This window comes from Mobula hypostoma, chromosome 6 (genome assembly GCF_963921235.1).
Source record: "Mobula hypostoma chromosome 6, sMobHyp1.1, whole genome shotgun sequence".
NCBI classification, from domain to species: domain Eukaryota; kingdom Metazoa; phylum Chordata; class Chondrichthyes; order Myliobatiformes; family Myliobatidae; genus Mobula; species Mobula hypostoma.
The window spans coordinates 93552347-93567054 of record NC_086102.1 but is presented as its reverse complement, the minus strand read 5'-3'; the positions used below and the strand labels follow the sequence as shown (position 1 = coordinate 93567054).

The following is a 14708-nucleotide window of genomic DNA, read 5'->3' as shown; positions in this document are numbered from 1 at the left end:
TACCTCTTGTTAGCGCGTCAACACCATGGAACCTCTAGCTATTGCCATCATTGGAACACAATCACTGCAAGGCTCATAGCAATTTGAGGCCAACATACACCATAGTCTCCACATAAAGTGCTTAGGATCAGGTTGTAGGCTAGAGAGTGTGCAAACAATGTTTTGGTCCGCCAAATCCATTTTCCTCTAAATATCCATTGACACTAATCTTATGCTCATCCCATTTATCCTCCCCACATTTCCATCCGCTCCCCCCAAATTCCATCATCTAGGAGCAATTCACAGCAGTCAATTAATCTACCAACATACATGTGGCAATAAATGCAGAGGAACACAGAAAATTCAAACTTCACACAGACATTGGGGGTAAGGGTTGAATCTGGGTCACAATAACTGCATGTTGTTAACAGTGTTCAATGAAATATTACAGGCCACAAATGGACAGTATTTAAAAGCAAGTCATGAGTCAGACATGGACAATGTCAGAGACAAGCTATGGATCAGGGGTGGACAGTTAAGGGGCATGTTATAGGTCAAAGACAAAAAGCCTAGGGGTAGGTAACACTACAGAGATGGGAAGTACTTCCAATTTTTAAAAATGTTTTTACAGTCATCTCTTACTAATATCAGTTGCTGTTCTCACCTTCTTAACACTGCCAGGTTTACCTCATCATCAGATGAAGAACACTTCCTTCCTTCACCAAGCTCATTCATCTCAGTCTACAGAAAGAAGAAATACCTTTTAATATTTTCCATATCTACTGTAGTATTTATCTGTCAATGATGCAAGTCTCAGGGCACAGAAGTGGGAGATACTAAGACGTTCCGCTCAAGACGCTTTCTGCCCTCCATCTATATCCCTCAGCTTCTTTTTAAATACATCTATCCTATCTCAAGAGAATGAGTTTGTTGAATGCCTAAGAGATGGCTTTTTAGAGCAGTTTGTCATTGAGCCTACTAGGGGATCAGCTATACTGGATTGGATCCAGTTATGTAATGAATTGGAGGTTATTAGGGAGCTTAAGGTAAAAGAACCCTTAGGAACCAGTGATTACAATAAGTTTCAGTGGAGTAAGGGAAATTACAGTGGTATGAGACAGGATGTCAGCAGAGCAGCAATGGTGTGTGTTTCAGGGAAAAATGAAGAAGGTGCAGGATAGATGTATTCCAAAAACAAATAAATACTCAAATGGCAAAATAGTACAACAGTTGCTGACAAGGGAAGGCAAGGCTATTGTAAAAGCAAAAGAAAGGGCATATGACAAAGCAAAAATCAGTGGGAAGATAGAGGATTGGGAAGTTTTTAAATACCTACAGAGAAAAATCATTGGAAGGGAAATGATGAAATATGAAAGCAAGCAATAATATCAAAGTGGATAGTAAAAGTTTTTTCAAGTATGTTAAGAATAAAAGAGAAATAAGAGTTGATATAGGACCTCTAGAAAATGAGGCAAGAGAAATAATAACAGGGGACAAGGAGATGGCTGATGAATTAAATGAGTATTTTGCATCAGTCTTCACTGTGGAAGACACTAGCAATATGCCTGTGAAGGAAGAGAAGTGGGTCCAATTACTGTTACAAGGGAGAAGGTGCTCATAAAGCTGAAAGACCTAAAGATACATAAGTCACCCAGACCAGAGGAACTGAACCCTAGGGTTCTGAAAGAGGTAGTGTTAGAGATTGTGATGGCATTAGAAATGATCTTTAAAAAAAAATCATTGGACCCTGGCATGGTGCCAGAGGATTGGAAAATTGCAAATGTTACTCCACTCTTTGAGAAAGGAGAAAGGCAGCAGAAAGGAAATTATGGACCACTTAGCCTAACCTCAGTGATTGGGAAGATGTTAGAGTCAATTGTTAAGGATGAGATGATGGAGTACTTGGTGACAAAGGACAAGATAGGACAAAGTCAGCATGGTTTCCTTCAGGGAAAATCCTGCCTGACAAACCTGTTGGAATTCTTTGAGGAGATTACAAGTAGGATAATAAAGGGGATGCAGTAGATGTTGTATATTTGGGCTTTCAGAAGGCCTTTGACAAAGTGCCACACATGAGGCTGCTTACCAAGTTAAGAGCCCATGGTATTACAGGAAAGTTACTAACACGGTTAGAGCATTGGCTGATTGGTAGGAAGTGGGAATAAAAGTGGGAATAAAAGGATTATTTTCTGGTTGGCTGCCAGTAACTACTGGTGTTCTGCAGGGGTCGGTGTTGGGACCACTTATTTTTATGCTGTATATCAATGATTTAGATGATGGAATAGATGGCTTTGCTGCCAAGTTTGCAGATGATACAAAGATTGGAGGAGGGGCAGGTAGTGTTGAGGAAACAGCTAGGATGCAGAAGGACTTGGACAAATTAGGAGACTAGGCAAGAAAGTGGCAAATGAAATACAATGTTATAAAATGCATGGTCATGCACTTTAGTAGTAGAAATAAATGTCTGGTCTACTTTCTAAATAGGGAGAAAATCCTGGTATCTGAGATGCAGAGGAACCTGGGAGTCCTTGTGCAGAACACCCTGAAAGTTAACTTGCAGGTTGAGCCGGTGGTGAGGAAGGAAAATGCCATGTTAGCAATCATTTCAAGAGGTCTAGAACACAAGAAGAAGAATGTGATACTGAGGCTTTCCAAGGCACTGGTGAGGTCTCAACTTGAGTATTGTGAACAGGTTTGGGCTCCTCATCTTAGAAAAGATGTGCTGGCATTGGAGAGGGTCCAGAGGTGGTTCACAAGGATGATTCCAGAAATGAAAGATAGATAGATAGATAGATAGACAGACAGACACTTTATTGATCCCGAGGGAAACTGGGTTTCATTACAGCTGCACCAACCAAGAACAGAGCATAAATATAGCAATACAAAAACCACAACAATCAAACAACAAAATGCAAACTATGCCAGATGGAAATAAGTCCAGGACCAGCCTATTGGCTCAGGGTGTCTGAGTTATCATACGAGGAACGCTTGATGGTTCTGGGTCTGTACTCGCTGGAATTCGGAAAGATGAGGAGGGATCTCATCGAAACCTTTTGAATGTTGAAAGGCCTAGACAGAGTAGCTGTGGAAAGGATGTTTTCCATGGTAGGAGAGTCTAGGACAAGAGGACATAGCCTCAGGATAGAGGGGCTCCCTTTCAAAACAGGAATGCGGAAAAATTTCTTTAGCCAAAGGGCGGTGAATTTGTGGAATTTGTTGCCACATACAGCTGTGGAAGCCAGGTCATTGAGTGTATTTAAGGCAGAGATTGATAGGTTCTTGATTAGACATGGCATCAAAGGTTGCGGGGAGAAGGCCAGGAACTGGGGTTGAGGAGGAGATAGAAACAAAGGATCAGCCATGATTGAATGGTGGAGTAGACTCGATGGGCCAGATGGCCTAATTCTGCTCCCATGTGTTATGGTCATATGGTCTATTCATTCCAGCTATGGGACTGAGTTCCATACTCTCATCAGTCATTGAATTTGCTAGGTAATGTTGACACCCTCAAGGTGTGCTCTTCTCTATAAGTGAAAACATTCTCTCTGCATCAAGCCTTTCAGAACCATTCATAATTTTAAAGATCTATGTTAGGACATCGTTTACCCTTTCCCTTTCCATTACCACTCTGATTAACGATACTTTTATGATGCTAAAAATTGAGATAAATCCATTTTTGGATTGTAAACTGGACATGCATTCCCTTCCACACCTGCAAATGCCAGAATGTTATTTGTAGTATGGGTCTGCTTTCATGCACTCAATTTTAAAATGTTCACTGTGTGAAAAATTCATGAAGATGTCTATAGGATCATATAACCGTAAGGTGCAGGACAGAATTAAGACATTTGGCCCATCCAGTTTGCTCCGCCATTCTATTGTGGCTGATTTTTTATCTCAACACCACTCTTTTGCTTTTTTCCTATATCCCTGAACCCCTTTACCAACCAAGAACCTATCAACCTCTGCCTTCAGTACACCCAATAAATTTCACAGATTCATGACCTTCTGGCTGAAGAAACAGCTCCTCATCTCAGTTTTAAAGGGATGTCCCTTTATTCTGAGGCTGTGTCCTCAGATGTAAGACTCTCCTTATTAATAGAAACATCTTTTCCAAGTCCATTCTATCCAGGCCTTTTAGTATTTGTTACAGCGCACTTTACCCCCAACACAGATACGCAAGAAATATCAGTTTGTAGTTAGCCTTGACCTCAGCAGCTTGACTTTCATTAGATATGAGGGACAAAGAGTGGGCTAATGGCAGAGTGGTACAGTTTGAAATAATTATGGCGTCTGCCTGGGAAATGGGTACTAACCTAATGAGAAGGATGTCTTACAATTGAAGACAAGTCAAGGGACTTCTCAAATGATATGGATCCACCTGGTGGTGCTCTGGAATTGAGAGATTGCTCCACTCTCTTCACAGAAACCTATCCTGTTCCTTCCTGATGTCCCAAGTAAAATACAAAACTGTTTGTCCAGGTAACAAGACATTAAGCACTATTTAATATGAGTACAAACTGCTGATTGACTTATGGAGAATCAGGGTTACAATGAACCTGACTGCAAATTCCACAGCTGGGACACTAGTAGGTAATGATTATTGATCTTGTTGCACTTTCTTGTTCCATTTTTGTTCACTTCTTTATGCAGGGAAGAGGGATTTGGGGGTTGATGACTGTGTGCTTCTGTTCTATTCTTTCTTGGTTTTGTGGCTATCTGAAGAAGAAGAATTTCAGAGTTGTATACTTTGATAATAAATGAACCTTTGAATCTTTGAAATGACACAACTGAATCTGCAACTTCCTGGAGAAGTGTAGTCTATTAATACATTGCTCCTTGGAGATGTGTGAGGGTGCAGTGCTAAGGACTCCTGTCTTTCACTACCACTTTGCAGGATAGAATTTCTTGAAGGAACCCCTTAAGAAATAAGCTCTTGATTTCAGAACGTTATGCATAACTACAAACATATTGCAACTGTTTAACCCAAAATAAGAAAACTACAATGGCAGCAACATTTCTCCCTCACATTATATGGGTTTCCCTCAGAAATTCTTCAGGATCTGTAGGAAATTAACAACTTTTTACTTGCACCAGCTGTGGTGAATGGGACTGACCAGTAATAGTGAATGCAGGCTGAGGCAAAAATGATGTCCAGGATTGTGACTCCATATTTGCCTCTGTACAGCATTTATTACAAAGGCTCATTGCCTGCTTTCTCGGGAAATCTAGCTGGCTCAATAAAGACCATTTGAAAACTGGAACTTGGGCAATTGGAGAAAGAGAGAACAACATTTTAATTTGCCTTTGCTGCTGTGATGTGACAAAACACCAACTATTAAAACGTAATATTTCACACTTCATTAAATTACTCCCAAATCCTCTCACACTGTATCAAAGTAAAGCTCTGTAAATTAAGGACAAGACGTGTTTTACATTCAGAATGGAGATAGTAGATTCCTTGTATTGTTCGAGAAGAGGAGGGGAGGTACAAAAAGTAAATCCCTCTTCCATATTTTTCATTTCTATGTCCCATTCTAAAGAATGGATGTTCATCTGGAAGCAAATGAAGAAAAAGCCATCGAGGAAATTGACCACATTCGGTACCACTCCCTTTCATCTAGTCCCACTACAAGCCAAACACTACTCTGGAGTCTGGACCATGACACAGATAATAATTGTAATATCTTTTGAGATTTACTGCAAAGGTGGTTGTACCTTTGAAAGACATCTGTTTTTATTAAGTGGATTAACCTCTGTGACACTTGCTTTGTGGCTAGAATTAGGGTCACTTCCTTTTCTGTGATCTGAAAGATAAAGATAAAGGTTAAATTCAGCACAGTTGTTCCTCCATTGAGCATGTGAACACAAACTGTCTGTCTCAGTAGGAAGCAGGGCCCTGGTGGAGAGCAGAGAGAATGGGGCCAGGAGAGCAGCTGGCGTCTGGATGAGATCGGGGCTAGCTGTGCTGCCCAGAATAGGAGCAATATGTCGAACCTCAAACTTGGATATCTGGTATACATGCTTGGCTGAGGAACCAGTAGTGTGAAGCAATCATCCATGTGATTATGTCTGAGTACCTCCAAGTCAGGTTCACACCCAAGTGTCCCTGGACAGGAGCCATGTGCAGGGCTTGGATTGGAGACCAGATATGCAACCTAGAGCAGGTACCAGGTGTGCAGCTTGGGTGTGTGGTTGCACAACCAGTAACAAGACTTGGAGTGCTGTTCCCAGCTATTGGTTGAGTGTGGGTGGCTGAGGCATGGCTAAACTAGCAGCAGACAACTTGTCAGTGACTGGATCGTGGCTGGGACTCGGTGCCTGGGAGCCAAGGATATAGAAAAGTTTGCTCAGAGTCGGAGGGTTTAAATGAGTGTGTGGAGGTTCTGTTGAAGAGTGGAAGAAAGTTAGAGTCATGGAGAAGTGGGGAGGAAATGAGGGCGATTTAAAGTGAAGGATCTCAAGTGCTGAAGATATGAGCAACAAAGGGGAACTGGTTGGATTAAGCACTTTCTGTTTCTCCTTCCTAGTTTCATCATGTGCAATATTTTGTTTATTACACAGTTGTGTTTAGGACACAATAAAGAAAGAACACCAGCTAGTGGTTTCTAGTAGTATTTGTCCTTTGATCATTTGGGTGTTCAATGGACCACACCAGGACATGCAGGCTGTCAGCAAGCATGTGTACAGGATCTGGTCATGGCTGTGGGGAGAGTATTCTCCCAGTGTGCCTTAGATTGATTTATTACATTGAGCTGCTGTGTAAATACACACCATTCTTCTTGTTATAATAAAAATGGAAAACACTGCAAATACTCAGCAGGTCAGGCTACATCTGTGGTAAGAGAATTACAATTAACATTTTAGGTTAAAGACCCTTCATCAAAACTTCTACGTTTCCACCATCTGCAATATTGTAAAATTTCATTGTTCTTGCACTTATCGAAATCTGAATCTTTAGTGTCAGGTCAGGGCCTTGCCCTGCTACAGGTACCATGCAGCCCAGTACTGCCTGTCTCGGGTCAGGTTGTCGTGACCCAACCAGCACAGCCCCGGTGCACTTCGGTTAACCAGGGAGGAGGGTGTGTAGGCACTCAGCAAAACCTGTCAAAGGGCGGATGAACTCTTTGTGAGTCAACGGCCACCTACTGTCTGTGTGAGGAGTGGCGCACCACACAGTCTTTCATTTCGCACTGTGTAAGGCAAAGATATGTGTGCCCGACACCGGCCCCCTAGGCCTGAGTCGACATAGTAGCAGGAGTAGAATGTTAAAACTCTACTAGTGAGGTACTGGAAATACTGAGTACAAATACCTCATGTTGTATAAATCTGATCACTAACATTCCCTCCCAAGCTGACCCATCTGGACTCAGCTTCGCAGTTAACAGCAGTGCAACTGTGCAAACGTCAAATGCTAACCAATGCTTCACTGGCTTTGAATTCCTAAGGCAAAAGCTCTGATAAAGCTAAATGGTACCTGTCCTGGAGAGGAGAATGGGAGACCGTGGGATCCCTTCTGGCCGGGGAGCTACTGGTTGTACAGGACGGGTTTGCTTTGCAGCCAGCTTCTTTAGGCTCACTCGTCTCTTTTCAAACATCTCCTCCATTGCCTCCTGCTTTTGGAAGATTTTTAGAACGTGGTTCTGCAAAATGAATGAAAAGACACTATGCTTGTAGGAGAGCACAAAGCCATGGCTGCTGCCTAAAACCTCATATTTCATCCTCACCTTCTTTCCTGCTCAGTTCACTTGCTGTTCCCCTGCCTCAGCTACAATTATGCTCTCCAGGTTTTGACTGCTTTCTCGTCGTCGTGGCTATCCCTCGAGGTCGAGGATGATGGTCTTCATTCTGAAGAAGTGGCCCACAGGGTGAAGATGCCTGTGCGTGTATTTGTTTAATGTGTACTTGATGTTGCACTCCAAGAAGCACACACGATACTTCACAAATCAATCAACTGATTCCAATGGCATGGAAACCACGACGATTGGAGCTGATGGATTTGTTGCAGCCTTCATCCGCCTTCACAGCCGTTGAGTTCAAAGTAACTTCGTCCACCTGTTCCACCGTTGAGGTCTTGGTTGGATTGTTCTTTGTCAGGGACCTCACCCTTGACCTTACCGCCATGGTGACCCTACCAGGAGCATAGCTCCAGGGGTATCACTCTCAGGATCACAGGACCACACAAGCTTCTCCACCACGACAAGGTGACAGTCCACGGAACCTGCTTTCTATCCAATCACACAAATATTCCTTACTGTACAATACCTCCTCTGTACTCAAAGCCTTGTTATACACTATTTCTTCCCAGAATCAATGCTTGTTGAATAAAATTCCACCCGTACACCATTGCTTAATTTTTTATTACTGACGCTTGAATTAACGATTAGGCCTATGCTTGCTGATATGTTTCTGCTTTGAATGTCTTCAATTATAAAATTATTATCCTGGTTCAGGAACTTTCATAGCCTCATAACCCCTTCCTTTCCAAGCTAACAGGCTAATTAGATCTCTACAATCCAACAATTTTGGTCTCTTGCGCAATTTTTGATTTTATTTGGAGGCCACACTTCAGGCTTCAAGCTCCCAAATACCCTCCACAACTCTCCTCACTTCACCACATCACTACCGCTTTAACACGCTCATTAAATCTTCCTTCTCAGCCAAGACTTTGATTACCCGGAGATACAAGAGACGGCAGATGCCACACTCTGAAGCAATACATAGAATTCAGTGCCTCAGACGGCATCTACGGAGGGTAAAGGAGAGTTGATATTTCAGGTCTAGACTCTTCATCTTGAGTGATAATGAATCCCTTCATTGATATTGAGTCCATTTCCTCTTCAGCTTTCACACTTGCATTATATCATTTAAGTGGACATCTCACACCCTTCCTCAGTTAGGTTAGGGAGGATTTTATACTTTGTTTTACAACATTCTTAATACAAACCCACCCTTTATATCAAGATTACAGTTTGCACCAGAGCTAACGGAAGTCTTCATTAATTAACAAATAATGCAACTTCCATGGGTAAAATGAATCAGCATCACCTTGCCCGTTCAGTGGTGTCCTACACCCCAATATACTTACCATAAGGTCACCTCCAAGAATTGCTCCATACTTGGTGCGGATGTTAGTCAAGTCCTCCAGCTTCTGGCCTGTGGCAGTGTCCAAGTACCTTTCTATCTCCTGCAGGGCAGCCTCTGCCCCATCCTGGGACTGACATTTATCGACAGGTTGTGACGCCAGCAGGTAAATCCCAGCATCACACCATTGCATAGCCTGTGGGAATAAGGAGAGAAAAGAACGCTCAGCCCAAGCCCAGAGACCATTGGTAGATATTCCTGGTTACACAGGAGCATCTCATTAGGAAACATCAAACTGTAAAAGTAAAAGTTCAGAAGAGTGCATTGCAATTCATGGACAAACAGCAGCTAATAAGTGTAAATTCATAGGCATCAGTTGTTTCTTGATTGAAACCATTGCTTCAATATCGCTGGAACATTTCTAGCAAACTCAAGGTAAAAATACTCCCATTTCATTACCACAAGGTTACCTCCAAAACCTGTTCCATGCTCGGTACAGATGTTAGTTAGACCCTCCAGCTTTCCATACTTCCTTACTTAGCCGCAGACCAAGATGCTGGCAACTGGGATTAGTATAAGGTAGGTACTCGATGGTCAGCAAGGGTATGATAGGGTGAGGGGCCTACATCTGTGCTGTTTAACTCCGCAGAGGGCAGCAAGGTGGCATAGTGGTTAGTATAACACTAATACAGTGGCAGCCATCCTGGATCATTTTCACTGCTGTCTGTAAGGAGTTTGTACATTCTGCCCTGTGAGCATGTGGATCTCCTCCGGGTGCTCCAGTTTTCTCACGTATCCCAAAGATGTATAGGTTAGCAGGTTACCTGGTCACATTGGTGTAACTGGACAGCGAGGGCTCATTGGGCCAGTAGGGCCTGTTACCGTGCTGTCTCTCTAAATTTAAAAAAACTGTAATACTTAAAATATTTCAGGCCCATTACCTGTATCTGACTGTCTTGGACTTTCCGGCGAAGTCTTTAATGTAGGGAACGTTCTGGGTGATGCTGCAGCCCCGACAGCGCTGACAGAACTACTAGTGCATTGTTGTCAGCACAACTTAAGGGAATCAGAGCATGGGTCTGAACCGGTGAGAGGAGTCTGACCCTCAATCCTTGTTTTCCTTCGTCCTGCTTTCCATCCTGCCTCCATCTAAATTACATGCAGGTGGGTTCGGATCAAGAGTGAACACTTTACCCAGTCTCATCCCACTAGGCTTTGAATTCAAAGTCTACAAACTGGCCAATGTTTACACTGGGAGTCCACTCCCACAGTTGTGAATACCTTCTTAGTTTGTGCTCCACCACATTCTTTAGTTGGGAGTTCAAGTCCTTGTAAAGTCTGCGACTGCAGGGAACCTCCTTTCCCTGCTTCACGAACAGTTAACTCCAGGAATCCAGGAACAGCTTGTCAGCACAATAGTGTACCTAACAGAGCTGCTATTCCACCAATCTGAGTTCAATTCTGCCCTCCGTGCTGTCTGCATGCAGTCTGCACAATCGCCCTGTGACTGCCCGGCTTTCACCCGGGTGCTGCAATTTCCTCATGTAGGTTGGGAGGTTAACTGGCTGCTGTACATTGCCCCCAGTGTGGTGGGGGGGTGGGGGTGGTGAGAGTTAGGAGGAAAATGGGAAGTATGAAATGGCGTAGGGAAGGATGTGTAAGAATGAATGCTTGATGGGCTGAAGGACCTGTTTCTGTGCTCTCTATGACTCTAAGATGGAATCAAATTTAAACACATGAAAGATCATTAAAAAGTATGATTTACATGGGTTTAATGGCTAAATTCCACCATTAAATCAGTGTCACTACACTCTGCTTGCACTTTACAGAACCATATACTGATAAAAGGATTTAAGTTATAATGAAGTATGCTGGACACATCATCTGTATCTTATTGCCTTGTAACTTCCTGTGAAATTGTGCCCTTCACTGTTATTATAATTGCCAAGGGAAGTTCAGCCAGCCTGTCAGTAGAACTTTCTGCCCTTCTGAGAGCTGCTTGAATTCAGAGAATCTGTGGCATCTCTGAGAATGAAAAACAACCTCCAACATACAAACTTTGGCATGAACCCAGAAATATTAAAACATTGGAAATAAATCATTAAACAGACACCAAATTTAGAATGAAAGCTTCACATAGAATTAGAGGAAACATACTGTTAAAAATAATTTTAATTCCATTTTAAACCTGCAAATTACTTCTGTCTCAGTTTAAACGTCACCAGTAAAGACTGCAAAAGGGCAGCATGTAGAAGGGCTGGGTAGCACAACCTCCAGATTTCTGTACTGTGCTATTAATTGGATACAAAGGTAGTTCTAGACACAGTGATGTCTGTAGCCTTCAGCTCAGCAATATAGCATTTTCTACGCAATTGTTTTTTTTATGGTCGCATGTGCTGAGGTACAGTGAAAGCTTGTCTTGCATACTGTTCATAGATTAATTTGTTACACGGGCAATTCATTGCCACAAGTGGCTGTGGAATGGTGGAGCAGACTTGATGGGCTGAATAGCCTAATTCTGTTCCTATGTCTTATGGTCTTATGATTGAACCAGTGCAGGCTATTGGTGATATACACCCCTAAGACCCTGAAGTTTGTCTACCTCTCTTTCAGAAATATCAGATGCACAGCCACAGAAGAAGGGTAGCCATCTGCAAATTAGTGTGGTTGTTGTCATACCACCATACTCCCAACTCTCCGCCTCCTTCCTGTATTCTGACTCTTCATTTTTTGAGATACGGCAACTACAATGACATAGAAACATAGAAACATAGAAAATAGGTGCAGGAGTAGGCCATTCGGCCCTTCGAGCCTGCACCGCCATTTATTATGATCATGGCTGATCATCCAACTCAGAACCCAGCCTTCCCTCCATACCCCCTGACCCCTGTAGCCACAAGGGCCATATCTAACTTCCTTTTAAACATAGCTAATGAACTGGCCTCAACAGTTTGCTGTGGCAGAGAATTCCACAGATTCACCACTCTCTGTGTGAAGAAGTTTTTCCTAACCTCTGTCCTAAAAGGCTTCCCCTCTATCCTCAAACTGTGACCCCTCGTTCTAGACCTCCCCAACATCGGGAACAATCTTCCCGCATCTAGCCTGTCCAATCCCTTTAGGATCTTATACGTTTCAATCAGATCCCCCCTCAATCTTCTAAATTCCAACGAGTACAAGCCCAGTTCATCCAGTCTTTCTTCATATGAAAGACCTGCCATCCCAGGAATCAATCTGGTGAACCTTCTTTGTACTCCCTCTATGGCAAAGATGTCTTTCCTCAGATTAGGGGACCAAAACTGCACACAATACTCCAGGTGTGGTCTCACCAAGGCCTTGTACAACTGCAGTAGTACCTCCCTGCTCCTGTACTCGAATCCTCTCGCTATAAATGCCAGCATACCGTTCGCCTTTTTCACCGCCTGCTGTACCTGCATGCCCACTTTCAATGACTGGTGTATAATGACACCCAGGTCTCGTTGCACCTCCCCTTTTCCTAATCGGCCACCATTCAGATAATAATCTGTTTTCCTATTTTTGCCACCAAAGTGGATAACTTCACATTTATCCACATTAAATTGCATCTGCCATGAGTTTGCCCACTCACCCAACCTATCCAAGTCACCCTGCATCCTCTTAGCATCCTCCTCACTGCTAACACTGCCACCCAGCTTCGTGTCATCCGCAAACTTGGAGATGCTGCATTTAATTCCCTCATCCAAGTCATTAATATATATTGTAAACAACTGGGGTCCCAGCACTGAGCCTTGCGGTACCCCACTAGTCACCGCCTGCCATTCTGAAAAGGTCCCGTTTATTCCCACTCTTTGCTTCCTGTCTGCTAACCAATTCTCCACCCACACCAATACCTTACCCCCAATACCGTGTGCTTTAAGTTTGCACACTAATCTCCTATGTGGGACCTTGTCAAAAGCCTTTTGAAAATCCAAATATACCACATCCACTGGTTCTCCCCTATCCACTCTACTAGTTACATCCTCTAAAAATTCTATGAGATTCGTCAGACATGATTTTCCTTTCACAAATCCATGCTGACTTTGTCCGATGATTTCACCGCTTTCCAAATGTGCTGTTATCACATCCTTGATAACTGACTCCAGCAGTTTCCCCACCACCGACGTTAGGCTAACCGGCCTATAATTCCCCGGTTTCTCTCTCCTTGTAGATGGATTTAGGACTAGCAGATCACGTGATGCTATGTCAGAGTTTGGAGTTCAGTTCTGGTGCTGTCCGTAAGAAGTTTATATGTCCTTCTCCTGAGCGTGTGGGTTTCCCCCGAGTGCTCCGCTTTCCTCCAAAGATTTCCTGGTAAATAGGTTAATTAGTCATTGTAAATTGTCCTGTGGTTAGACTAGGTGGGTTACTGGCTCATTAGGCCTGTTTCACGCTGTATTTATAAATAAATAAAAATAAAGTAAACTGTAAGAATGTAATCACCAACTTTCTCCCCACACATCGAAGCTCTGAATGAAGACATCTTCCCATTTGTCTGGGAGTAGATGAGGAACTGTTTTCATAGTTATTCTTCAAAATATATGTGCAGTTTAATTATGTGTATTTAACTTAGATGATGTGGAGAATGGATTCTGAATGATATATGCCAGTAAGTCCACCAATGCTAAATGGTATTCACCTAAAATATTCAACTTGAGCATTTTCCCTTAAATTCAATGCCAGGATTGTAACCTATTTAAAATTTTTAATGTAATACATCAGTGAGCATACCTGTTCCAGCTGTAAGTGCAACTCCTTTGATTGATTAAGCAATTCCTTCTTGATTCGTATTCCATTCACTAGATTGTCATAGACACGTCTAAGTTCATTGCACTTGGGGAGTATTGAATCAACAGCATAGTGATTGTCCTTTATCAGCGTATCTCCCTGGACCATCAAGGCCTCAGCTCTGTCCAGTGTTTCCTGTTATAACACAAGCAATCTGAATTCCACAAAGCAATAACTTGGATGTTTTCCTCTAATTCAGCAAGTCAGAAATCAAAAATTAGTTTTTTTAAATTATGTTCTCATATATTGACATATTTCAAATGTATGTTTATGTTTAAGACAGATGTAGAGAGATATTTCATAATCAACAAGGTGAAAGGTTACTGTCAGCTCGCAAGAACACAGAGTTGAACTTGCAGTCAGATCAGCCATGATCTTATGGAATAGTGAATCAGGCTCAAAGGGCCAAATATCCGACTCCTACTCCTGATTTATACATCTTCACTTGCACAAATAATTAACTCTCCCTTAAATAAACCTGTGGGATTTTGGTCCAAAACAAACTTCTGAAAGGATTTTGAGAAAGCCTACAGAAACATGGTAACTAAACAACATGATGATAAAAGCATTTTATCTACTAGCTTTCCTGAATGATTTCACTATAAATAAAGTCGGAAATAAGGAAGCAGTGTAACCAATCTGATGAAAACATGAGCCCATGGAAACAATTAATATCTGTGTAAAAGAGACTGGGCAGGGTAACATTCTACATATCTGTCTCCTCCCTCCAATTATTAGCTGAACTTTATGAATTTAAACATCTTTACTTTTTACAGATCCAAAGTTTAAAGTTCATTTATTATCAAAGTACGTATAAAGTATACAACCTTGAGATTCATCTTCTT

General features: G+C 42.3%; 1 protein-coding gene across 9 annotated transcripts in view; it reads right to left on the bottom strand.

Annotated features, from left to right (window-relative positions):
- The window catches only part of mcf2la (mcf.2 cell line derived transforming sequence-like a), a 307378-nt gene that overhangs the window by 76744 nt on the left and 215926 nt on the right, over nucleotides 1-14708 (bottom strand). For all 9 annotated transcript variants that reach the window (XM_063051229.1, XM_063051230.1, XM_063051232.1 and 6 more), the window contains 5 exons: nucleotides 13807-13998; nucleotides 9068-9259; nucleotides 7457-7622; nucleotides 5698-5786; nucleotides 644-720 (listed from right to left, as the gene is read on the bottom strand). In XM_063051229.1, the coding sequence (XP_062907299.1) occupies nucleotides 644-720; nucleotides 5698-5786; nucleotides 7457-7622; nucleotides 9068-9259; nucleotides 13807-13998 (716 nt within the window). The remainder of the gene's footprint in view (nucleotides 1-643; nucleotides 721-5697; nucleotides 5787-7456; nucleotides 7623-9067; nucleotides 9260-13806; nucleotides 13999-14708) is intronic.